The sequence below is a fragment of the Corvus hawaiiensis genome, chromosome 23 (genome assembly GCF_020740725.1).
Source record: "Corvus hawaiiensis isolate bCorHaw1 chromosome 23, bCorHaw1.pri.cur, whole genome shotgun sequence".
NCBI lineage: Eukaryota > Metazoa > Chordata > Aves > Passeriformes > Corvidae > Corvus > Corvus hawaiiensis.
The window spans coordinates 6,124,158-6,150,837 of NC_063235.1; the positions used below are offsets into that span (position 1 = coordinate 6,124,158).

Below are 26,680 nucleotides of genomic sequence, written 5' to 3' on the forward strand. Positions count from 1 at the left end.
GGTTCAGGGAGTGGGATGGGGACAAGGGAGTGCTGGGGTGGCTGTGGGAGGAGCCCCCAGCTCTGCTCACACCGAGGGGCTGTGGGGAGCAACAATTTAATTACAGGGACAGCCCTGGCTCCTGGCGCTGGTCTGGGGAAAGGCACTGTCCCCAGTGTCCCACCTGAGCCACTGCTCTCAGCAGCCTCAGCTCCCAGACACCCAGAACAGCTGGAAATTTGGCTTTTTTCCCCATTCTTCCCCTCCTTTAACCTGTACCCAGCCCTGCTGCACAGGGAGAAGAGAGACTTCTCCTCTTGCCAAGCCTTTGGGAAGAGCATTCACGTGGGCAAAGGCAGCTGGAAGGTTTCCCTGCAGCTTTGGAAAGGACGAGCTGGATTCAGGTCGAATGACAACCAGAGTCTTTATTCCAAGAGTCCCTTAGGATGGTTGCAGACATACAGACACACGTACATATTTACACTCTTACACACCTCACAGAGTTTGAACCAATAAATTAAAACAAAAAGAGGGTGGGGGATTTCCATTTTTTTTTGTTTTGTTCTGTTTTGTTTCTCTTTCCTTTTTCTTTTTTTTTTTTTTTTGTCACGTAAGAAACAGCAACTCCCCGAGGCGAGGCTGGAGGATGGCACACAGAAGCCAACACGGACACAACCCTGGCCCAGGAGCTGCAGTGACAGGGAGGGTGCTCAGGTCACACTCTGGCTTCGATGCATTCCAGCTGGACCATCTCGTCCAGCCGGCAGCCCTCAGCTTGGGCACAGTGGCTCAGGTGGGCACTTGGGCTCTCGGCACCTCTTGCTCTGGGGGTCTGTGGGCAGCCTGCTGCAGTCTGAGAGTGGGGGGACTCGCACTCGTCCGAGGTAATGTCCGGCACGTCGTCCGACTGGCTGTCCGAGCTCTCCAGGTCGCTCCGGATGCTCTCGGGCTGGGCCAGGGTGATGTCCCACGTCTGGCTGGCAATGCAGTCCTTTTGCTCACAGCTTTGGTGTTTGCACGTCTGCTCCTGCTCACCCTCCTCCTCCTCCTCCTCTTCTTCTTCCTCCTCCTCCTCCTCCTCTTCCTCGTTCTCGGCCATTTGGGTGTGGACGTGCAGGGAGTCCTCTGTGCTGCTGCTGCTGGCCAGCTGGTAGTGGCTGGGTTTGGCTTCGATGTCCACCTGGATCTCCATGTTATTGCACTCCCTGCAGGAACAAGCACCCTCACGTTACTGGGAGCAGTTACTGGGTTCGACTGGGCTGTACTGGGAGGACCACACCTCGCAAACACGAGCAAGGTGCTGCTCATCACCCCACGACTCGCTGCTCTCCTTGGATCCTCCCAACAGAGCCACGATATCCCCAGGCTGAGCCAGGAGCTGAGCTGGGAAAGCTCCTGAGTCGCCTCAAGCTGCCAGAACAGCCCCTGGGGGTGCTGGGCTGCAGATCCCCTCCCCAGCCTCCACACCCCGCACCGAGGCTGCTCTCAAATTGTCCTTGGCTAGGAGAAGGATGGATCCCAGGCAGGAGAGCAGCCTGGTGCAAACACAGCCATCCCACCACCCACAGCAGCGCTCACAGAGCGTGGATTTTTCCAGGACACCCTCCACCAACGCTCTTCTCAGCATTCCACGTCCTCCTACCTGTCCTGGGGGTTGTAGGAGCTGATGATGGAACCAGCCATGGCTCGGGTGCTGGCGTTGTCGCTGATTGCCCCCAGACTGACCGAGTCTTTGGGGAAAATCTCCTTCTGGACATCTGCCTGGACTTCCAGCCTGCAGGAAACACGAGGATTCCTCAGAAATGCTCCCAAGGAGCACCAACCTGTCCCTGCTCCTCATGGGAAAGTGAGAATCCCTGTGAGCTGGCACAGCTCAGCGTGACAGGAGTTTAACCCCAGTGGCTGCTCTCATTTAGTCTCATTTTTGGCTCCATTTAGGCAAATCCATTCCGCTTTCCATGACGAAGGTAAAGCGGTGTTTGCATCCATGACTCACACGATTCCTGCAAAGAGCTGATTTCCATGGATCTCGCACAGAGCCGTGATTGCATCCTGGCTGCCACATCAACACGTGGCTCTAATTACCCAGCAAACTGACTCACAGGCAAGTTGGGAGGAAAACTTCGGTGTAACCTCCTGACTTGGAGAGCCTTGACCCTGGCTGCTGGAGAACAGGAGGCATCGAAGCCTCCAGGCTGGGATAACAGGGCTGGAACAGCTTGAAGCAGGCCAGGCAGGAGCTCTGTGCTGTTCTCAATTAAGCTGAAGCATCAGCTCCGTGGTCTCAAGGAGCTCAGCAGGGATCTGTCCTCCTTGCAAGAACTAGACTGACTCCAGAAACAGAATCATGGAATGGTTGGGGTTGGAAAGGACCTTAAAGATCCTTTAGCTCCAACCCCCTGCCACGGGCAGGGACACCTCCCACTAGACCAGGCTGCTCAGAGCCACATCCAAACAGGTCTTGGAACATCTGCAGGGACCCCACAACCTCTCTGGGCAATCTATGATCTCCTAGAACTGGTTATTCTACAACAGCCCATGGCACAAAAACACCATGACACAACCTCTAGATCAAAGCACGTTCACTCACACTCCCCCAGTGCTCCCCAAAATAAACCCACTCAACCCACAGAGGCCTTGGGAACCTCTCTGCTTTTCCCACAGTCCAGTTACCTGCTGTACTTGCCCTTGCTCCCCGAGAGGACCCCTCCACTCAGGGTGCCCCCGGACAGGGCGGCGAAGCTGGCGGTCTCACTGTAGTTGCCCTGTATGACACTGAGCCCGTCCGTGGGGCTGCCACTGGTGCTCAGCACGCTGGTCAGCCCCTCAATGCTGCTCTCGCCGATGCTGGGGTTCTTCAGGGCTCTCCAGGCATCGGCCACTGCAGGGAAGGAGAGCACAGGGGTTGGAATTGGCAGTGGGAGCGCTCGGCTGCGATGTCTCATCTCAGATTTGGGAGGGATCAAGACCCTCAACCATTTCATCCCAAGAGCATTTTGCTGCACCCTCTTCCCTTCACCAGTTATTACCTGTGATGGGTCCATCATCTTCATCAAACTCGATTTTCACCCCCTTTCCGTTGGCTGTGCTGACCCCGCAGCCGCCGCCCCGGCACAGCGAGATGGGCACAACCCCATAGACGTAGGCCAGCATGATGGGGACCCCAATTCCTGGAGAGGAGGACGAGCTGCGTTAAGAGGAGCTTAAGGATGTGTTGGGCAGACAGAAAAGGTTTTTTAGGGACTCTCTCAGTCGTGGTTTTGTTGCTTCTAAAGGTCCCAGTTCACAATTTTGCAGACAGACAGTGGAGGAGCCCTTTGTGCTCAGTGGGGGAACCCCAAGAGCGTTGAACCCCCATGACAGCAGCCACCAAACCACAAGAGACAGCTCTGTGTGACAAGGGGCTCCAGGATGGGATGTGGCACAGGCAACTGGTGCTCCAGACAAGCCCTGTGCTGGCTCTGGGCCAGCTGGAGCACATCAGGGTGTGAGACAGAGCACTGCGCCCATACCCACACACAGCTGCACTCTGCAAACGGCCCTTTGGCCACCCCCATGCCACAGGGCTGGGCTACCCACTTGTCTCAGTGGCTACTGGGCCAGCAGAAAGGACAGAGCTGAGCCCACTTACCAACACTGACAGCAGCAATGACTGGAGAGGCAATGACAGACAAGGTGACCCCACCAGTAATGGCCAAGTTCCTCTTGTGTTTGGAGGTTTTCTTCCCCTCGTACCTGCTGTGGATCTGATGGAAGGAAAAGCACCAGGTGAGAACAGCAGACACCCAGAGGACATGAAAAAGTGATCTTCCAGCCTTGCCAGCTGCATGAAGCCTTGAAGAACCTCATTTTGAGCACAGATCTCCTCACAGAGCACACCTAGCAGGAGGCTCTGTGTTTAAGAAAAAGAAGCAACCGCAAGTGCAGGGCTGATGTGCCACTTCTGCCCTCTCAACATCTCTTTGCCAGCACAAACAGCACCACAGAGTTTGGGGTCAGCACCAAAACACAAGTGACTGCAGGGCAAAGTCTGATGCTCGAGGTCCAACCACTGTCCCTCAGAGTCCTCCAGCATCACAGGATGGCCTCAAAAGGGACCCCTGGGTGCTCCTGGCTCAAGGCAGAGGCACAAGAGAAACACAAAATGCATTTGGGCGGACTCAAAGGGCTACCAGGGCTATCAGCCACCACCTTCCCCCTGCCCACACAATGCCCAGGAGATAAGAGAAGCTTTAGAAGAGAAAACTGAATTTTGGTTCTCTGACAAGATCCACCCTTCCTATCAGCTCTCAATTTCTGGTCAGCACAGAGAACAGCCCAAACCCTTCTGCCCCCCACACTCACCTTCCTCCCAACGTACACAGGGATGCCAATGACCATGGCAGGAATGGCAATGCCAGCGATGAGGGAGATGCCCACAGGAGCTCCAATCAACGTGCCCAGCTGCCAGAGAATCTTCTTTTTACGACTCCATGGCTTTTTGCCCCAGAATGTACAGCCAGAGGGGCTTCATGGGAAGGGAAAAGAGTTGTATTAATATGCCAGCAATTCCTATATGTTCCTGAGAACCCAAATTCAACTTGCACATGAATAAAAGCCAGAACTTAAGAAGCAGGTAGACAACACAGATAAGTTTTCTGTCTTTTTTCCCCCCCAAAAGGTGAATATCGCACTACTGGGTCTATGTTTAATACTCAGTACACCAAGAGCTCTGAAAAGCAATTCTATCAGGAGCTTTTTTCTTTTTGGTGTGTGGGCAAAACACCTGAATGCTGCAAAGCAGGAACAGAGTCCACCTCTTTGGGTCAGAAACAATAAAATTTCACCGGCTGATCGCTGTAACAGGAGGGTGAAAGTCCAAGGGAGGCAGTGAACTCCTCCAGGCAGCCTGGGAGAGGCACGTGCCGCTGCCCTGCTCACCTGAGGTAATGCAGATCCGAGATCTCCTTCATGCAGAGCCAGCAGAACTCGCAGCCACACACGGCACACGTCATGTGGTTGCAGCTGCCGTCGTTCATCTTGATGATGTAAGCGCTGCAGCGTGGGCACGGCTTGATGTCATCGGCTGCGGGGAGGAAACAAGGAATTCAGATGGCATCTCTGCTGTGAGAGCAAAGGAATCTCGTTGCCCTCCGAAATCCTCGTTTTCTGTGCAGCACGACACCGTGGCTGCTGCTCACAGGGGGTGGTGTGGCTTTAGGTCATCTCAGAGGAGGTGATATTGATGTGACAGACCCCACCAAGCAGCAGGGACTGGGAATGAGAGCTGCTTTTGAAAGCTTGTTCTAAGTCTTGAATGGGATGTATTCCAGAACAGGCTTAAACACAGGGAACGAGTCCTACCTGCCCAGCACAACGAGCCATGACTGAATTGCTCCACTGAGGTGATTCATGGGCCAAGAAAAACACAACAACTGGGAGAACAGGCACTGGAGAAACCCCAAACTTGGCCTTTAGGGGACATGGGGCTGTAGCCATGCACAGCTGCAGAGGCTGCCCAGGCCCCAGCCTGCTGCTGGCAGAGCAGGATAAGGGGCTTTCATCCCTTCCTTAATTCAGGCATCATCTGACCGTGGTTATGCAATGGCTGTGCCGTGGTTCGGGGCTCTGCTGGCCCCTGCAAAGCTCAGCAAGATGAAATCCAGCTGTGAGCCCGGCTCACACCTTATTAATCACCAGGCTGGATCCAGCACAGCGGGGTGGGGAGAAACCACTGTCTCAAAAACCTCCCTTTCCATGGCTAAGTGCCCTTCCTGGCAGGGATCTCTTTTAACAGGATTGAAAAACTCATACACTGGGTTTTTCTGCTGGCTGGGGCAGTATCCATGCTGTCCATTCTTAGGGTTCTCTAAATTGGGGCCTGCTGGACCTCGGCACACCACTAAGCCACCCCAGAACCACCGACGACAGCTCCACACGGAGTGAATTAACATTTAAACTCCTCACACAGAAGGAAAAACAGGGTATTTTGTTTGGGGGTAGGGCAGGGCTTTGAAAAATGGCCTCACTGCCCACTTCCAGAGTCAATAGAGTTATTTTTAAGGAACACAAACTCAGCAGACACAGCAGCTCCCAGCAGGCAGTGGAGGAGTCTGTGGGTTGGCATTTTTTTGGTACCTGCCATTACCAACACCTAACAGTGCACAGAGCAGAGCTCCCCACACCCAGCCGGCCATGAATGCTGCTCTTCACGACCGCACCAGGCAGCTTTGAAGCTGCAATGGTAAAAAAGTGACTGCTTGTTCAGGGTTTAGATCAGCAAAAAAGCGAGAACATCCAAGATCAAAAGAGCCACAAGCAGAGCTGGGGCGGGTGAAGGGAGTTGCCGTGACACAGAAGGACCCAAAGCACATCATCACCTACTGATCTGTTTGGTGCTGCTGGAAGAGATCAGATGCGTTCTAACACACAGGAGGAGGGGAAATGACTCGTGAGTTTCACAGCTGCTGGAGACACTCGGGGCACTGGCTTTGAGGGGAGGGAGGTTTGCACAGAGGTGCCTCTTTCTCAGCACATACACACCCAATTGAGCAACCAAAAAATCAGGGTGTGACTCTTGGGGCTGTCCTGTGCACGGCAAGGAGCTGGAGCCTAGTGGGTCTGTGCCAGCTTGGGATATTTGATGAAAAAGGGGTAAATCCATACCCGGCCCGGACTCCTGTCCGTAGCTGAGGCCCGACGTGTGCTTGGTCCGTACCCGCAGGGTCTGTGCCCGCTGCTGCCGGGCCATGTCGCAGGTTTGGTTGGGGTGCCATATCTGCTTGCAGTGGTAGCAGAACTCTGTCTGGCAGCCGTCCCTCTCGCAGGTCAGCTTGGGGCAGCTGGCGCAGCCGTAGGCGATCACCGCGTACCTGCGCGAGGAGACAGCGCGGGAATTGAAACACAGAGTCACCGAGTGAGAGTCCTTTCCTTCAGGCTGTCCAGTGCCTGAGCTGCTCTGCTCGAGCAGGGCAGGACACCCAGAGCCACCAGCCCACCTCCCCCATCTCACTCCTGATCCCTGGTGCAGCAGCCTCCACACCAGACACATTCCTGCGCTCTCCAGGCCTGCGGCTTGAACTGCAGGGCCTGAAATTAAGCAGTGCTAATTGGGTTACTCAGGGCAGGATCTTTCATGCAGGCAGCTTGAGATGCTGAGTTCTCTCCTCAGTAACTGCTGGCAGTTCTCACTGGCAATTCACACAGGCCAGATTTGTCTGGCCCAGTGTGCCCAGCTAATTCCTTGCTGCTTCCTCTCAGGGCAGTCTCTGGCTGCTCTTTCCAGGCACACACATCCCTCATTTCCTTAGGCCAGACCTATGGGTGGATGCTGTGTGGTCCAGAGGAGTCTAGGCAAACTGAGGTTGTCCTGGGCACTTCTGTCAACTGAATGATTCTAAAAAAGTGGAGTAACAGTTCCATATGTAGCTAAGTCAACAAGCGAGCTCCTGATGATCTCCACAGAGCTTCCTCTTCCAAAGAGCGGTGAAGAAGAACAATGCCCTGCCTTCGGAACAAGCCGAAACTGGAGTGAAATAATCGACTGTGTGAGAGAGAGAGGCCAAGTCCAACCAGCTCGCTGTGACAGCGGTGTGACACTCCCAGAAGGAACAGGGAACCTATGCAGCATCACCAAGCACTGCTGCAGAAATCTGCCCGACAGCCACTGAGGATGAGGCTGTTTCCATTGGCAGGGGCTGCCATGAGCAATTCCAGAAGTGCCTTCCCAGTCCTGCGACACCCATATGGCAAAAGAGTATTTTTGTTGCTCATCCTCAGTATTTTTGTTAGTGGTCAGAGGAGAGTACCTCCTATTTAGGGTTTCATATTTAGAGCTCGTGTGGCTCGAGTTGTATTGCCTCTTCTGCTCAGAGGCAGCAGCGTGAGAGCCGCTCCGCTCCGTGTGTCATACCACAATGATTCATACCCCGTGGGAGTTTGAGCTACTTCATCCTGCCAGGCTACGACATCATCGCCAAAGAAACAACATCTGAGGGCCGGGAGGAACGACTGCAGCTCTACCTGTGCATCCACACACCTGCACCTGAGCCCAGCAGGAGGAGAGACGGGAAAATCCCATCCCTGGAAGTGTCCAAGGCCAGGTTGGCCAGGGCTTGGAGCAACCTGGTCTAGTGGAAAGTGTCCCAGCCCACGCCTGGATGAGCTTTAAGGTCCCTTCCAACCCAAACCACTCTGTTCCTATATGATAATTCCGTGATGCAGCTGGCCCAGGGGGTTGGGAGGGACAAACTTAATTCCTGTGCACCTTGCCTAAGGAATATTCCACTAAATGTCCTCACCCTGTCACTATCCTCCAGGCCTGCCCTTGGCAAAACAGAAAGGAAAAGCTTCATCTGCCCAGCTGTGTTGTGACACTGCTATTTCAAACCATAACAGCAGGCTAGGAGAGCTCAGTGTAATATATTAAGCAACCCCACACTCTAAATTAACTCCTCGCTCAAAACGTTGGGTTTTTTTAAACACTCAAGAAATTAAAACCATCAGCATTTATATTTTATTGCTGGAGCTGAAATGACAAATATCATGCACAAGCCCACAGCTGTGGGGAAAGAAGCTCCAGGACTGTGTATTGGGGAAAAAAATAACACATCTCCACGTCAAGGTCAACTAGAAAGTGAGTTTTGAAGTGAAATGCTGAGGAATAGTCACGGCAGGACCTGGACAGACAGTGGCTCTCCTCTTCCACTGACCTCTGACACACTGCTGGCTTAAATGGCCATTTCCAGGATCAATCCCAGCAGATGAGAGAGGAAAGTGAGTTCTCCTCCCCGAGTTTTCCCCAGGAAGCAATGTGAGTGTCTTCCTGAGACCCTAGGAATCGCACAGCTCCGCTTCCAGCCCCCTCCTTGGATGGCCACGAGTTCCCTCCTTCCCTCCTCCTGCCCATTCACGGATCTCAGCCCACACAGCTCCGTTTTCTTTAAAGGTTCTGTTATCCTCCCAAGCTTTTGGGAAGGCTGCAGTGTGACAAACACTAGACAGCGATACCACCTGATTGTAGCAAGGGGGGAAAAAAACCCGAAGCTGCAAACACAGAAAAGGATTTGTTTTGCGATTGATGGCGCATCAATTGACCGGGGTTTCCATGGCAACACGCACCGGTGTTGTGTTCTCCTCCTCCTCCTCCTCCCCCCGGGGCAGCACAGCCAGGCTCTTTCATTTAGGAATGCACAGGATGTTTTTAGGGTCCTGTCTGTCACAGCCCTGCAGCCCCTTGATGCCAGCACCTCGGTGGGGGTGACACCCAGGGCCATACCCAGCCCACTTTGGTGGTGGTGGAAATGATAGAACTTTGAGCTTTTTTTGATTTTTTTTTTTCATAACTTCAGCCAGGGGTTTTGTTCACCTTTGCCCAAGGGGAGGGGAAGTGAAGTTTCTCTTCAAAAGCCCCGGTGAGGCCTGATAAGCTGAACATCAACAGACTGGGAGGAGCCAGAAGATACAGAGGAGATAAACGGACATTAACAAACATCAACCCCTGGTGAGGCTGGAGACACCTGGTCTGGGAAAAGATCGATAAGAGAACCAAATAATGAGGACCAAATTAGCATTGAAGGGATCAATGACCAATAGGAAATCGAATCCTAAGCACTGTGTAATTTCAGACCAATGAACCTGAATTTCTTTGGGGTCTTCAATGTATAAGTATGTGATAAGTCTGATAAAGAACCAGGTGGGATGGAAGGATTTTCACTGCACAAATCGGGCATGTGTGGATGAAACGATTTCTATGGCACATCCTGGCCAGAATAAAGTAATGCCTTGATTCTCTGACACTAGAAAGACGTTGTTGGGGAGTTTCTGTTTTTCCCGGGCTTTCGGTGACAGTGGTGGGTGACATTCAGTGCCAAGCATCACTCTGCCGTGCCCCCAGCCCTACGCTCTCCGTACTCCGGCACTACTACAGCGAGGAAAGCCCGCTGTAAATAATTCATACCCTGATTTTACATAAGCACAGCCACACAAGCTCTGCTGGGAAGAATGAATAGGGTGATTAATTCCTCTCCCTGCCGGAGGGCTGATTCCAACAGCCTTTGTTCGAGTGCTACAGACACACCAGCAGCGCTGGTCCACGAGAGCTGTCTCCAACATCTCCAACAGCCCCGGGGTCGCTTCTTGCTCTTCTGGGCAGCTGGGAGGAGGATGCCAGCACGTCACCTGGCTCATCCTGCTCACTGACTAACCAAGGAGGAGGTTTTAGCCCAGAGAAAGAGCCGTGTGTGACACCAGCCTGCCCGAACCCCCGCCAGAGGAAGGGATCAGGCTCAGGCTGCGTTGCTGTCACAGAGGCAACGCCCTCCGGGCCGTGCTGGAGCTGGCTCCTTCCAACCAGCCAGCCTGGGTGACGTCGCTGTTTGTACACCTTATCCTGGGCACAGATACCATCACAACAGTCCAGGAGCTGAGATTCGGTGAGCAGGAACCTGATTTTCTCCAGCCGGTTACCAGCAGAGGCATTCCCTCCGTGGCAGCACAACCTGCTCTATCTCCCTGATCTCAACCCCGGCGCTGCTGAAATATCAAGATCTTGCACTTGATTTGGCTTCAGAAAGGAGCAAAGGTGTTGTTTGCTGTTAACTTCACCCTCTGAAGGAACAAGCCCTCATACAGGATGCTCAAGAGGCCGTGAAATGGGTAACCTGAGCCAGGTTCACTGCTTTGCATAGGATGCCTATTACAAGGCTCTGATTAAATCTTCACAACCCTCCCACCACCTTTTCCATTCCGACTACTAGGTCAGACTTTCCTTTCATGTTCTTGCTACCCAGAATTGCCATCCAAGCTGAGTCGTAGCTCAACTTCACAGCACTTCTCTTAAGTTCCCCGACAAAGCTCTTTTCCAGGCAGCTTTGGCTCACGCCCAAAACAGAAACATAACAGAGTTCGTTTATAAGAAAAGGGAAGAGAAAATGAAAGCAACACGCTCATAACTACACAGTCATCAAGCTTGGCTGGGCTGAGTTCTGGACAGACAGACGTTTCCTCACTTGGGCAAGGGACAGTGAGTCAACATCCCTCCTCTCTGCCATGTATTCACGTCCTCCCTGGGAAAAAGTGACAGGTTACGGTTCCTTCTTCCCCACTCCTGGAGATTGCAGCGTTGTCCCCATGCCCTGTCCCCAGGACAGGCAGTGAAACACGCAGCTGGGAAACTCCACACTTCCCATTTGTGCAGAAAAAAACGTTTCTGTTAAATTAGGGGAACGATGGCTCAGCTAAAACCCCCTTCAAGTCGTACCACTCCTACCCGATTTAGCTGTGTTTTCACAACCCCCAAGGTCAAATCCTGGTGCTCTAGAGAGATAATAGGGATGGATAGAATTTTGGTACCCAAGGTCTATCAGATGCCCCGAACAGACTGCAGATAAGCACAGAACCCCTGCAGCGAGGGCTCTTCATGGGACACAGTAAGACCAGAAGCGTATCAGCAGCAGCACCCCACTGAAAGTGAGCCACCCCTCCCTGTGCTGTCCGGGGACCCACGTGGGGACGGGCAGGACAGTGAGTCCCAGGGCCACCTCAGATGGGATGCCATCCCCAGGACCTGCTGGGCATAGGCAGCAACCCACAGTGTGTTCCACCTCACCCAGCTATCCCAGCACGTGTTGGAGACAGGCAGCACCCCTCCAGGGCGGCGGTCTCCTTTCCCCAACACAGCCCAGGACCGATGGATGGGGAACACCCTAAGGAGACAGCCGGTTTGCCCTGCCAAGCTGTCCCAGGATGGAGAGGACAGCATCCTACGGGGACAGCGGCTTCCCCACTCCCCAGGATATGCCAGGATGGAGAGAAGAACAGGTCCCTCTCTCCCCGGGCTGTCCTAGGGCGGAGTGGCAGCACCCCATCGCCACCCCAGCGTGTCCCCCAGCACTCACCCGCAGTCGGGGGCGGGACACCAGCGGCAGTCGGGGTCGGCGGCGAGGCAGCGGCGCAGCATGAACTCCTCGTACTTGGCGACGAGGTGCGGGGAGTCGCGGAGCAGGCGGCGGATGTCGGCGGGGTTGAGGCGCTCGCTGCACTCGGGGCAGCAGATATTGACGCGGGACTCGGTGATCTCGATGCGCAGGTACTGCCGCAGGCAGGCCCCGCACGACCGGTGCGGGCACGACAGCAGCCGCGGCGCGTTCTCCGCCGGCTGCCGCACCAGGCACAGCGGGCACTCCAGCTCCTCCTCGCCCTCCGGGACCACCGGAGCCTCCTCGGGGGGCGGCGGTGGCGGCGGTGGCGGAGCCGGCGGGGCGGCGGGGGGCGGCGGCGGGGCGGCCGGGGGCGGCTCGGCCTTGGCGCGGCGGCGGCCGCCCGCGGCGGAGGCGGCGGCGGCGGAGAAGACGCTCTGGAAGGAGAGGCGGCGGCGGCGGCCGGGCTTGGGGCACTTGGCGGCGGCCGAGTGGATGGATGAGGAGCGCGGCGACTCGGAGTCCCGCTCGGAGCCCATGGCGGCGAAGCTGGCCCGGCGGTGTCACCGGCGGTGGAGTCTGAGGTGGAGGCAGCGGATCAGTCCGAAGGCTCCGGGAGCCACGTCCCGCCGGGTGCTGCCTCGGCCGCGCTGTAACGAAAGCGGCGCCGGGGCCGGGTGAGAGCGGCCCCGCCTCGTCCCGCCCCGCACCGGGCGCGGCCGCCGCCGCCGCCATTTCGGTTGTGGGCAACGCCCCCGGGCAGCCCTGGATCCTGTGGTGCCGTAAGTGGCTCTGAAACATCTCAGCGAGGTAGAGCTGAGCCTCCGCTCTGCTTCTGGGCTCCCCTCAGTGCCCCCCGCCCCTCAGCGCCTCCATGGCCCCTCAGCCCCTGGCTCCCCTCAGCGCCTCCATCTCCCCTCAGCCCCTGGCTCCCCTCAGCGCCTCCATGTCCCCTCAGCGCCCAACTCTCCTCAGCATCCCGGTTCCATCAGCACCCCCGGCTCCCCTCAGTGCCCCCATCTCTCCTAAACACCCCCATCTCCCTTCAGCTCCCCATTTCCCCTCAGCGCCTTGGCTCCTCTCAACACCTGCCTCCCCGCAGTCCCTGGCTCCCCTCAGCACCCTGATTTCCTCAATGTCCTATCTCCCTTTGGGTAACACTTTCAGGCACATGGTGGCATTCATGGCGTGTCCTGCATAAGGCCAGGAGTTGGATCCTGATGGGTGCCTTCCAACTCGGCCTATTCTGTGATTCTCCCTTCAGCTCCCCATCTCCCCTCAGCCCCTGACTGCCCTCACTCAGCACTGCCATGGCTGCCTCACCCAGGGCCTGGAATGGGGGAAATCTCCTGGCTGGATTGTGCAGAAAAAAGGTTTCTGTTAAAAAACCCCTGGGGCACTTTGTTTTTTAACATCTCTCGTTGGAGAGGGGTGTCTACAACCTCAGGAGTCCCCTCTAAATCCATCCATCCTAGGGGAGCACCTTGTCCCTCGCTGTGTGTCCATCCTTGATAATGTTTCTGAAGATCATGTAAAGATTTACTCAGCTGGGAACTCCTCCCCGAGTGCCAGGTTTAGAGGCAGTGAAACTACAACCCACATTCTTACTGCACTCATGCAGAAAGTTAAAAGCCTCCGCTTCCTTCCAGGGTTCCCCCATGCCCAGAGGGGTCTGCCAGCCTCATATCCCATCCAAAAGCAGATAAACTAACAGGAAGGATGCTGCTTCTTATTATGCAGGGGAGGTGAAGCAGAAAGATCTGCTGTGTCTATGAAGAGCCTCTTAAATCAGCACAGAAGGAGCTGCCTTGCCTGAGACTGTCAGCTCTGACTGGACAGACTGTGGTTATTCATGTGACAAGCGTGGCTCCATCACTGTCTCCCAGCTATCGCCATCCTGAAATCATCTCTCTCAGCAAAGCCTGTTTGTATGATTGTTATTGCCAAGATCCTTCCAAGAGCTGGGATGGGAACAAGGAACCTGGATTTCGGTGCCGGTACTGCTGGATTGCTGTAGGCAAAGACCCCAGATCTGTCGGCACAGCGGGGATAATGATGACACTTCCCTGTCTGATGGGTGGATGAAGGCACAGAAGGAGTAAATCACCTCCACAAATGAAGCTTCCTCCTGTCCTAAATGCCCTGCAGCAATCCTGCTTTTCCCTGTGCTCTTCTCCATTAATTCCGTGCCTGCCATACACCTTCCCTCACAGCTTATCCCAAGATGTCTGCTACACCCAAGTCCTTCCCTGGAGATCTCATTCCCCAGATATTTGTCAGCTCTTCACATTCCTGCCACAGCACAAAGGGCTTTGGACCAGCTGGAAGTTCTGGACCACACTTAGGTTTGGCCTCAAAGTGGTAAATTCCTGCCTGGGATCAAAAACCCTGTTAATTAGCAAGTTAATTTGGCAAGGGCCAAACAGCTCTGCTCCAAGAGAAGCAGGGATGCTACGAGGGTGTTTGTGGAGCACGTTGTCCCTGAGCAGTGAGTTGCTGAGCTGTGGTCCTTGGGCAGGCATGAAGATTCTTAACATTTCCCTGACACTTGTGGTTTGGAGCTCCCAGAGGAAAAGGACCCTTTTCCTTGGGAAAGGAGGGCCAGATGAAGAAGGGAGAGATGTTATATTGGTGTAAAATGGGATTATATTGAAATAAACTACTCCTGTCTGAGACGAGCCAGGTATGAGGCATCTTCAAATGGCTGTCGCTGCCCATCTGTAGCAGAGACTGTCTTGCTTTGATGATTTCACTAGCAAAATCACACTCTTGACTGAAATAGAGAAACCTGCACAGGACTCGTGTGTGGGACGGATCTCCCAGACAGCGCTCTGCCAGCTCAGCCCTACGTCCTCTGCAGCGCAGGAGCACAGACTGTAACTAATTGTGGGAAGGTTTCAGCTCAAAAGCTAATGTGAGACAGGCCTGAATTACCAGTAGTGCAGACACAGAGAGACAGAGAGCAAAACCATCTGGAGTTCCTGGGAAAAGCATCGGCTTTCTGATGGGGCACAAATGACTCTTCATTGCCTTATATGAGGAATCACGATACCAACAGGGCTGGGGGAGGCCAGGGTAAATCCGAGTGACTTCAGAGCCATCTTCCCTGCTCCCAAGCTGTGCAGAGCTCTTGCCATATTTGAGGGAATTCAGTGCTTTTATGGAGCTCTGAGACACAGATTTCCAACTGTCCGGACCCTGCTGTGGTCCAGACATCCCAGCTACTTAAAAAAACAAGTTCTCCGTGGCTGAGGTGTTTCTCCATGGCGAGTTTCTGCAGCCCTTGCCAGGAGCAAAGGCTCCTGCTCAGCGTGTTCCTGACTAGCAGTTTGAACCCGGTAGTTTGTTTTGATTCAAAAAAAAAAAAAAAAAACCCACCCCAAAACAAACAGCCAGGAATTGGAAGGAGAGAGCAGGAAAGCAAGCTGCCAGGGAGGAAAGGAAAGAGGCTGACTGGAAGGTCACCGGATTGGGAGTGCGATCAGATCAGCCCCTCCCCGGAGCTGCGGGGAAGCTGCCACCAGCCCGACCGTTAAACTGGGGGATATTTGAAAAGACAAACCCAAAACAAACAAACAAAAAAGATACAGAAGGCGGGGGCGTGGGGGGGATTCAAACGCTGCAGCGAATCATTCTGCAAATCCCAGCTCCAATAGGCAAATTTGCTTTTGCTTACGCTGGCAGAAAGCTGGAAGATTGCTGACTTCCGACCCCGCTGGATTTGGCACAGGCGACTTTTAAAACTGCCTGAAAGCGTCGTATCCCTCAGGAAGGCTTCCAGGGAGAAGGCTTTGTCCAGACACCGGTTGGAGCCACCCCGCACTGCCCAGTGCCGTTCCCAGCCTGGATGGAGCCACTGGAGGAGGCCGAGCTGGGCGGGACGTGCTTTTGGGAGGTATTTCTCTTTCCAGAGAAATACTCTCGTCACCCACAGCCCCAAAACCCCCCTGCAACGGAGAGTGGCAGCTCTGTCGCTGTCGAGGAGGAAGAGCCTCTGGTGATGTAATGAAAATTCCCCTCGGTAATTCAGAGAGTGAAAGCAGAGGCTGGGCTGCTGGGAAGGGATTGTGAAACTCACACTGCATGGAGGAACTGGGGTGTGCCTGGCCGGGAATACCGCTGCGGTGGGACACGTCGGCTTGGGTTTGCAGCCGATAAAATTGAAAATCCAGCTCCTACCACTTCCCTTTTGCTCACCGTCCCCCCCTTCCTGGTTACTCGAATATCACAGGTATGGTAAATACCTGCCTGTTGCTCTCCTCCCTGGCCTGCAGGACACAGCGGGTGTTGAAGCAGCTATTTCAGGACACACAAAGATTCAATCTGCCTTAAACCTCCGGGTCATTGAGGCACTGAGGTGTGAACCCCTCCCCAGCACTGGCTGTTTTCTCTAGAAGTCCGTGGGTCTCCTCGGGGTTTCCCCTACTTTTCCCAGCCAGGGATGGGGGTTTACTGAAGGGGGACAGGCTGCACTGCAGAGCAGATGGAGTTTAGAGGAAATGCAGCTCGTGCTGCTGCTTGCTGATGAAATGCGGGAAGGAGGGGAGCAGCTTTACACCCGGAATTCTTCCTTGTTTTCGCACAGGGACACTCGGGAATGACTCAGCTCTGGTCTTGCTGGGCAGGCTGAGACCTTTGGCCCTGTTAAGGTGGGACAGCCAGGGCTGTTAAAGGGGTCCAGGTGCATCAGGATGCCAAAATGCAGATGGCAGTTTCAGGGGTCTCTCTGCTGAGGACCCACCATGAGACCCACCTGAGATGTGCTGCACTCACAGCATCTGGAGGAAGACAAGAGGGACAGACAGATCCCAGTAGCACCAGAGATCGTTTTAAACCTTTCAGAGGTGCAGTGCCAGGTCTCCCCCCAGCTCCCTGCCCTGAAGAGTTGTGCCAGGGGCACGTGGGCTTCCCTACTCCTCAGGGTCCCAGCTCCAGAGCAGGGATGTCAGTCTTGGCTTGCCCGAGGCGCTCGGCAAGGCTTAACCCCTGGAGAGCCTGGAGCTCTTCGTGGAGGGACGCTGAGCGTTCACGGGGAGCAGCTGTGATTGCAAGAACTGAAGCTCATTGGGGTCATTTTCTGCCAGGGCCCCGGGGAAGCACTGGGTCGTAATGACATGCACTGTGATCGTTTGTCAGATGGAGATGTCATTAACGGCCCCTCACGTCTCTCCAGGGAAGACACGAGTGGCTGGGGAGGGCTCTCCCCTATGTGCACACCGCACACGCTCTCTGGCTCTATCCAGTTAGTTCGTGTTCTATTTGCCTCTCCTGGTCCCCTGAGATGTGTTCAGGGAAGGAACGAGATGATTCTGCTTGAGTCCTCTTTTCTCTGCTGGACTTAACAAGGATTGACGTTCTTTTAAATGAAGAGGAAGAGGCAGGAGATGGGAGCCTTGAGATCAGAAATGCAAGGCTCTTCCAAGAGGATTTGTTCTGGTTTAGTCTGTGGTTACACCTCCTCTCCCCTCCATCTCCCCATCCCACTCTGCTCCCTCCTAACACCCACACGCACAGCAATCTTCCACTCCCTGCTGTGACTTTCCGGGGAAGAGGCTGTCATGTGAAATCCTGGGAGAGAGTTACCACATGGAGCTCTCTGAAAGCATCAGAACAGGCCTTGCAGAACAGGCCGACAGCCGGAGGAACGCTGCGCTCCCCCTCCCCGAAATCCTGAGCGCTCCTCTCATGGATGGGAGGTGGGGGGAGCGGGGAATCATCTTGTAAGCTTGGGAGCCGCCTACACACATGGCAAGTCTTGTCAGCAGCTGATAAGAGGTGGGAGGTGGGGAGATTTCGAGGGGGAAGAATGTGGAGGCTCTCATGCCCACGTAGCTCCCCCATCCTGTCTCCTCCAGGGCTCCAGCTGCCAGGATGGCCACGGGCTTGGCCGCGTTGGTGACACACGTGTAGTGAGGAGAGACCCCAAAAAGGGACTCGGATGTACTTCAGCAGTGACGCAAAGGTAGGGATCATTAAGGAATTGCTTATAATAGTAATCTGACATGCTTTTCCCCTCTACAAAAGCAGCATTTCCTTTTGTAATAAAAGCACAGGCTGTTCTGTGTTCTTTATTCACCTCCACGCTCACTGAACGGCTTTGGGGATAGAAGTGACAATGATCCCCGCTCTCAAGTCACTCTTAGCAGTGACCTGCTACCCTTAATGATGGGGGATTTATAACTGAGAAGGTTTAGCACTGTAGGGTGCTGCCATCAGGATAGGGCTGGCCAGATCCCTGTGGTAGGAGGAAGGAGCCAGACTCCCTCCTCACCTGAGTCATTCAACAGACAATTAAGTGTTTGGTGCTGGCGTAAACACAGGCAAATTAGTCACTGGAGAAAACCCCAGAGCCTGTGGTGGCTGGCTGTGGTTTGAAGGTGGTGGTGACAAACACCTGTGACAGCAGAAGGCCAAGAGGCACAGAGATGGCATGGCATGGCATGGCATGGCATGGCATGGCATGGCATGGCATGGCATGGCAGGAACCCAGTGTCTCCCTGATGCCAGCTGGTTTTGGGGATGCTCAGCGTCTTGCAGGACATGAGCAAACTTGGCCACAGCAAAGGCAGCAAGATCAAGGTGAAATCTTCAGGAGGAGCACTCATGGAGAGCTAAGGAAGAATTTGTTCTGCCCTTCAGAGAGCAGATGCACAAGGCAGAGCTCTGGCACGGGGTTTGATTTCTACAAGGAGAACAGAGTGAGGCACTGGCCTGGTTTCCAGGAAAGGAGAACAGTGTGTCACAGAGAAGGCATTGAAAAGACCTGAGGCTTCTGCCTCAGCTTTCTGTCTTACTCCTGCAGACACGTGGGTGCTTGGGAGTTCAAAAGGCTGAACTGGAGGCTGTCCTGCAGCTGGCAGAGGACAGGAAGCTGTGGGTTCCTCCTGCAGAGCTGCTGGAGCAGAGACCACAGAGGGGGTCCCTGTCTCTGCTGGAGATCCCTGCTCGGCTCAGCATCAATCCCTGCAGCGCTGACCTTTGTAGTGGGAGCGTGGGAATCCCAGGTGGACAGGAAGGCTTGGTACAAGGCACTGTGTCCAGTGCCCAGACCCCCCAAAAGACACTGGCAGCCCTTCAGCAGCATCTCAAAACCTCACAGGATCTCTGACATCCTCTCCAGCTGGTGCATCCCACAGCACAGGTAGGGCTGGGCACACCACACGTTTCCTTCAGCTGGCCCACCCATTTCCTATTTTCTGCAGACATGACAACTAGTGAGTTAATCCTGCAGGCCATAAACTAAGCTGTATTAGCAGACACCATCTGTCCTTTTTCATTTGCTGATGCACGACCTATTTTGCTGTGTAGTGGAGCAGGCGCTGCAGTTTCGGGGCTTGCATGTTGCAGTGTCCCTGTTGCCAGGGCATAATCCACTGCTCACAGTGACCTGCTTGTGGGAGAAAGCTCCAGTGAACTGAGCACCACTGGGACCTGCTGCCATGGGCACTGGTGGATGAAGCCTTTCCCCGTGGCTGCTTGGCCTCCAAGGAGGCTTGGGCTTCAATCCCACGAAGCACCAGGGAAGGGAAAGGTCTCTGTGGAACTTACAAAGACAAGAGCACGACTGCCCTCAGCAGGGTCTTCTGAAGCCCCTTTGGTGATGGCCACATCCTCATTCCCTCACTTGCCAGGAGGTCATGGAGAGGCCTGAATTCTCATCCCAAAGTGGGGTTTGTGGGAGCAGGCTGTGTGGTGAGCTCAGCGCTCCAGCCACGCTGCTCCAGCCTGGGGGATTTCCTGTGCTTTATGGAGCTGAGCAATGGCAGTCACACCGGGACAGGGAAAGACAGGAAGAGAATTCTTCCTTTATCCCCCTGGTCATGTCTTGGAGCAGTGTGGTGACCCTTATCTGGGTACAGAAGTACATTGTACAGAAGTACATTGTGAAAGGTCATAAAACCATCAGGATTTTCCAAGCCAGTTATCATTTACCAACTCTTGAGGCAATTCCAAAGGTTAGCGCCTTGTTGCAAGAAGCCTCCTGAATTTACCAACTTTGAATTTAACTCAGTGCTGGTGGCAGGAATTTTCCCTGAGTTCTGAAACAAGAAACCAGGAAATTCTGTGGCTGTGTGCTGAGGAGTCAGGGAGGGAGCTGAGGGCAGGTCTGGGTGCTAACACACTCATCTGTTCCTCAGAACCAGGATGATCACTGCTCACTGACCTCTGCACTCCCAAAAGTAGCCAGGGAATTTTCGGCTTCCTGCCTTGCTGCACAAAAGCGGAAGAGGGAATGGAAGGAATTATTCAGACTGACCTAGGCCTTAGCCAGACCACTTCTTTCTGAGTTAGCTCAGTTGCATTATTTGGGTTTTCCAAGGAACTCTCAAGCTCCTGGCTAGGATGTGGCCCAAACCCACCCCCTTCTGTGCCATCAGTGTCCTCTGAGTATCCAGCACTGCCAGAAAGCTGGCCTGGAGTCGTTCCCCTTTCCTGCTAGTCTTGCTCTTTTCTCTTAGAAACTGGCTTAAGCTCTGAACCCTGGGGTTTCCTACCCTGCTGCAGCTGATATCTGTGCTAACTCCTGCGCAGTCTCGCTGCCTGCAGAGGTTTTGGACCCCTCTGCTGAGCTCTGTACCCTCAGCTTCCAGCAGCAACAGGCTCTGCTGTCTCCCTCCTGCCTTCCCTAAGCTTTGCCCAGTGTTCCTTTGTGCTGTGGACACTCTGCTTCAGATGTGACAAGAAATAATGACTTCCCACAACACGCCCTGATGTTCCTGCAAGATGTGCTCCCCATCCTGCACTGGGAAGAGGAGAGCTGGTGTCAGGATCTCTGTGCTAGAAACACACTGACACTTCGGAGTGTAAATCCCCACTGCAGGACTGATCCCAACTTTTCTTCTTTCTCTCTTTGTGCTTTGGGAAGAGAACTGGCTCAAGAATTGTATTGATCTCAGTCCAGGAACAAACATTCCCCTTCCACAGGCCACAGCCTCTCTCTCTTGTGTGTCATGTGAGGAAGAGGAGCAGGGAAAGGCAGTGCTTTGCCAAGACTAGAACGTACCCAAAACTGTGACTGCTGTCAGGAGGTGGGAAAAGGAAGAAAGCCCATGCAGTCAGCCCTGGAAAGGGCAGTTCCTGCCAAGAACTGGCTGAGGAACATTCCCGTTTTCATAACCAGCAACAGCTGTGGAAAGGGGAAAGAAGAGCGATTCCGGACCCTGCCAGCAGCACCTCTCGCCTGCAGCGGGGCTGGGAGAGCAGAGAGCTCCCAGCACAGCCCTGTGGCCCCGCAGCAAGGAAAACGTGTGTCATTTTCCAGAGGGCTGAGCCAGCGCTAACCAGGTGGGGAATGTATGAGCCTCTCACTCTGAACATGTGCTTGCTCAGGGTTCCCTTGTCTCAGCTGAGATCTTTCCCCAGCCCGACCACCCTTGGCTGCCAGACTCCTGCTCTCAGCCTGGCTCAATCTGCCTGTGCTCTGTTCTCTCTGCAGCACAACAAGGTGGGCAAAGGGAGGGGGGAGCTGTACTTTGTCCTTCATTCCTGGGCCGGCATAGAAAGGCAAACTGGGTTTGTTCTGCTGGGTTTTGCTGCTGACCCACGCCTTCCTTCCCCCAGCCTGATGCCATGACCACAAGCCCATTCTCTCTAACTTCAAGCACAACCCGCCTTTACTACAGCCAGAAAATTCCTCTTCTCCCTCCTTCCTCTCCCTCAGCCCTTCACCACCATGAGAAACACTCGTCCCTCTCTGGGATTTGTCATCTGTGGGTTGTCTTAACCAGTGCTTGAGCAAACTGCCCCCTGTGCTAGCTCAGGCTGGGCTGTGCACGGCAGAAAATTGAGTAGGAGGTTTCTGGGGTGATCAGTGCACACTGAGACCTCAAATGCTTCTCTGAAATCAGGCCCTGCTGTTGTCCCAGAGCATCCTTCTAACAGGGAGGCAGCAGCCTCTCGTCTGCCCAGCCTCTGATCCAGGCTGCCATCCCTTTTCCCCCGAGCACCAGGAAAAGTCCAGTGCCTGACACTGAAACAGCAGTAGCTGCCAAGAGCCTCCCAGCTGCCCGAGTTACAGGATCCCTCCCTGCAGTCTCTGAGGAGGAGCTGTCAGCAAAACCAGCCCTATTTAACCAAAGCAGAGACAGCCTGGCTTTACATGGCCTCCTTCTGCCTTCCCCTGCTCCCCTGGAATCATTCTTTGGGAAAAGCCTCTCAGGGCAGCGCCGACTCCTGTGCTTCTCCCTGGATATGAAGCTCAGCTGCAGCAGCATGCAGGGGTTCACGTAGCTCTGGGTCCTGCTCCAGCTATTCCCTCCCCCTTTCCGTGCATCTCCTGCAGGATTCACAGCCCAGCACCCAGGGGTGCTCCCTATCCCCAGAACGGTGCCCTCAGCATGGGATGAGCAGCGAAATCGCAGCTGGAAAATCTGGCAGTGGACGTGGAGCAGAGCCCTGTCCCCGGGCTGAGGACCAAGAATGCCTCTTTCCCATCCAACACGCCAAGGCTCCGAGCCCTGCCAAACCCCAGTGTTTGTTCCTGCCTTTGGCAAGCAAGGGATGGCAACAAAAGCATGTGCGAGGCAGAAGGAGTTCAGTGAAGGAGGGAAGTGGGTTTCTCTTGGGTCTCTGTGACCTTTTCTGGTTTGGAAAGAACAGAGATGTGCAGAGATGCTCACAATGCACAGCAAGGCTGTTTCCACTGCCCCAGCAGCAGAACAAACCTCGTGGTCTCCTTCAGTCACAGGAAATTGGAGCCCAGAGCCACAGCCCAGCCTTTGGCTGCTGGGGTGGAGCCAGAACTCCAGCTCCAGGGAGTCGGTGCCTTTGCCTGTTTGCAAGGAAAATTTATGTACAGCCATGGAACCTTACTATGGGCGCCTTGTCTTCCAGCCCTGCTTCTCTGGGATGCAGCTCCTGCTGTGGGATGGGAACAATTTTTCTTCAGCTGGCAGCAGCTGAGCCAAGTTGTCTCGGAGTCCACGGACTGGGACTTATGTCAGCAATGCCCTTGGCCACGAGGATCCTATTGACTCTCCTCACCTCGCTCCTTAGAGAAGCAAGCACAGAGAAGGAGCTGTTGGGGCAGAGCCAAGAGAAGGGCTGAGACTGAAGAGTCCAATGACTCCAGCGATTTCTCCGTGTGGTTCCAGCCCTTCTTGCTTAACCTCAGAGAGAAAAAGTGGTGCTGGCAGGAGGAAAGAAGAGGAGTGGGGTTCTGTGAAGGTAAATCAGGAATGTGCCTGGGTCCTTCGAGAGCTGAGAGTCAGGAGCAGGTTTATAGCAAAGATAGAAAAGCTGATTTGGCCAAAGGGATAACATTTCTGTTGGGAGCCAGAGAACTATTGATTACTCAAGTAACCTCAACTATTTAACAAACAGCTACCTCAGCAGAAAGACATTTCAGCCTGGCTTCAGGGAGAGGATCCAGGGGACTCCAGGCTGGCCAGGCATTAGTGGGAATGTGTATTCCCACTCTCCTTGACTGTCCTTGCTGCGCTGCTGCCCTGCCTGCTCCCAGTAGTGCCAGATAAGGAGTGAAAACAAACACAAGGTAGGTGCATGTGAGTGCCCCTGACAAAGGAACGGGAAAACCTTCGCTGCAGCAGAGCCATGGCCAAGATAGACTGTGGAACAGGAAGGATTAAAATGTCTCACAGGACCTGGCTCAGCTCCCAGGGCCTTCTCTGGCCACTGGCACAAAGGCAGCTCCTCCCGATGCTCCGGGTCTCTGCAGAGGCTCACAGATCCATAGCACTTTTCCCAGGAGGAAGCACAAGTTCCCAGTTATTGTATTTCTGTATTATTGTGTGCCTGGCAGTGGCAGCCTGTGGTGGGGCCGAACACACAGGTAACAGAGCGTGGCTGTGGGGGCAGGGTCACACGAAGGCACCGGGAACATGTCAGAGCCTCAGCTGCTGCAGCTGATGTGCAGATGTCAGGCTTTGTAATATTCACATGATCATCGCTTTTGCAGTGTAGGCAAGTATGGGGGAAAGTGAGGAGAGCCAGCTGAGCCACGGAGAAGGTCAAGGACTAGGAGGGGGTGACTTGGCCTTTCTGTTTGTGAGAGGTCCTGGTGCCATTCCCGCACTGAATTTTGAATAACCTTGAAAAAAAATCAAGTTGGAACATGACTTTGAAGCAGCCCCGCTGCTGGTCATGCAGAACCACAACCTTGGGGATGAAACTGCAGAACAGCAGCGTTAACTCCTCCCTGCACCCTTCCCAAACTGGCCCTGGGAGCCCAGCTCAGGCTGTGCCCAGCAAGGTCCCACTTGGAGCGCCGGGGCCCATCCCGAGCTGGCTCCCTCCCAGCACAGCTGCCCTGGACAGAGCTGAGGGCTGGCACGGAGCAGCTGATGGGCCCTCCCCTCCCTGCCTGCCCATGCCAGAGGCTTGGAATGCAGCTGGCCCCGCAGCCACCTGGGTGACAGCACTGCCTGTCACCCTCCAAGTGTGGGGCTCCCACCCTTTGCTCCCAGAGAAGCCCCACAGAGCAGCACAAGCTGTTGCTGTTGGCAGTTTCCATCCCATAAGCAGCAGTATGGCCACCTGGGCCACTCCCAAATGGTCCCAGTAGACCCAGCATCTGTGCCTTGGTGGGGAAGGATCCTTCATCACACAGCAATCGCTTCCCTAATTAAAGCATATTCATGCTTCTTGTTGCAATTATATTCTCAAGCATTCCTGGCTGCATTTCTCCATGGCCCCACTGGGTCATGGCCCCCAGCCCTTTAAATGCCTTGGGAAATGTGTTGTTTCAACAAAATGGTCGTGACAGGAGCATTGGCCTCTCCCTGTTCTTAGATTTCAAGCAAGGTTTCTACTTTGTGCCTTTTCCATCTCCACCCCCGTACTGGTTTCTGACACCCACAGGGGTTACCAGCACTGGGCTTTTGACCCCAAATGTGCTTTCCTCAGTCAGATACACACTGAGAATCCTGCCAGGCCAGAATCAGGTCAGCACAGATGAGTTGGGTGCTCACAAACTCATTTTCTAGTTTGCTAAGGCTGTGTAGCCTAAGTGTAGGTGGAGAATCCCTACGCCCCGCTGCTGTGGGATCGGGGCTGGGAACCCACAAGCATCAGAGAACGAGCCCAGCTCTTGGATTTAGAGGAAAGATGAAATTCCCCCTGGGACCACAGGCCAGCACAGCACCCAGGTGCTGCTGGGCTGCTGCAGGGCACAGAGGTGACCGTCACCCTTGCTCCCTCCACTAACAAAACAGATCCCGTTATGCAACCCCTGTGCTGAAAGGCAACACAACATCCAGACAGGCTTCAAGGACTTTGTTATTTTGCCTTCTGGGTTTGCAAATCCCCAGGATCCACATCCAGATAGCTCCTGGCAGTAACCACGCACCTGGCTGCCTTCCCCAGAACCATTGGTGCTGCACAGGCAGGGTAAGTGCTGAGGCTGCTGGGGATGTGCAGTTTAGGATTCCCACCACAAACGCGCTGCTGGGCTCGGTCCCAGTGCACCAGCTCTGCTCACAGCCTCCTCCAAGATAGATGCAGCTCAGGGGATGGAGTCTCAAACTTCTGATTCATTTCGTCAGTGATCCGTGCTCTAATCCCTAGGGAGAACTCTGCTCCCCATCTCCAGCCAGGGGCCAGGGCTGCTCCCCAGTCCCTTTATCCTGTTCTGGAAGTGCAGGTACTCCTGGCTCTTTCCAGTACAGCACCAGTGACACACACACACACTGCTGTCCTGGGGGAAGCATCTGCACCAGTTTCTGCACCAGCCAGCTGGGCTCTGACCTGGCCTCACTGTCCCACAGCCGAGCCCCGCTGTGCCAGGCTGTTCAGGCATTGTGTAACATTCCCGCTGCCCAGGAGCCATCCCCCATCACCCCGAGAGATGCCGAGGCAGGCGCTGATCCTACAGCAGCTCGTGGAGCCCCTCCCCTGCCCCGCTGCCCCCGGGCATCCCTTACCTGTCCCCGGAGCCCACTCCCGGTGCCGCGCTCTCCCCTCCGCAGTCTCCCCGCTCTCCCTTCCCCGCTCCCCTTCCCTCTGCGCCACCTCCCCGCGTGATGTCAGCGCAGCCCGGCCCCCGCAGCCTCCCCAGCGCACCCTCCACGCCACGCAGCCGCCCATCGCATCCCGCTGCTGCTGCTGCTGCTGCTGCTGCTTCCCTGCCCAGCGTTGCCACAGCGACAGGAGGGGAATCCCATCCTCTGGTCCTCCACCTCCCAGGGCCTCGCTTGGTATCACCCACTGCAGCTCGTCCTAAAGAGGCCGCGGGAGGGACAGGGCGACAGTGGCAGGGGACAGCAGCAGGGATCGGCCAGTGGTGGCCTTGTGGCTCAACATACCTGGGAGGGAAGGGAGAGCAGAGGCAGCCAGGGGAAGCAGGCTCAGAGCGAACAGGCTCTCACCTCACCCGCAGCAGTTCCACCCGTGTCCCCTGAGCTCTTCCCCACCTTCCCACTCCCTCCATTCCTCGCTCCCAGGCAGTTCTTTGTTCCCCAGCCCCACGTGCTCGCTCGTTCGGGGCTGTGCACACGAGCACCGCGATGGCACTAAGTCCCCACAGACACCTCTGCAGTGGCTTCTCCTCACCCCCACATCAAGGTCAGAGATCAGGTTATTGATCAGAAACTTAAGACCAGCTCTAAACCAGACCATCGGGAGTCGGTGGGCTCATCACCACTAACCACAAAGCCACAGGGAAAGGTTTTCCTGCAATCCCTGTCGCCGATGGTTTCATTGGGAAGGGAGAAGGGCAGATAGATTTTTAGGACTGCAGCACATTTTTAATGGAAAGAGATGGCCCAGGGCTTTCATCCCTCCCCCCATTCAAGATGCTGTTTCTTTTCAGCAGAAATATCGCTGCATTAGAGAACAGGTCACTTCCT

The 26,680-nt window shown here is 54.8% G+C and overlaps 1 protein-coding gene across 1 annotated transcript; it reads right to left on the reverse strand.

Moving 5' to 3' along the window:
- Positions 1 to 384: 384 nt before the first annotated feature.
- Positions 385 to 25,822, reverse strand: RNF19B (ring finger protein 19B). Its single transcript, XM_048326765.1, has 10 exons — positions 25,757 to 25,822; positions 11,856 to 12,526; positions 6,625 to 6,830; positions 4,900 to 5,044; positions 4,324 to 4,486; positions 3,611 to 3,725; positions 3,009 to 3,149; positions 2,653 to 2,860; positions 1,622 to 1,753; positions 385 to 1,184 (listed from the first exon to the last, which is right to left on the reverse strand). The coding sequence occupies exons 2-10, from the start codon at positions 12,413 to 12,415 to the stop codon at positions 695 to 697; spliced, it is 2,160 nt and encodes a 719-aa protein (XP_048182722.1). The 5' UTR covers positions 12,416 to 12,526; positions 25,757 to 25,822; the 3' UTR covers positions 385 to 694.
- Positions 25,823 to 26,680: the final 858 nt, after the last annotated feature.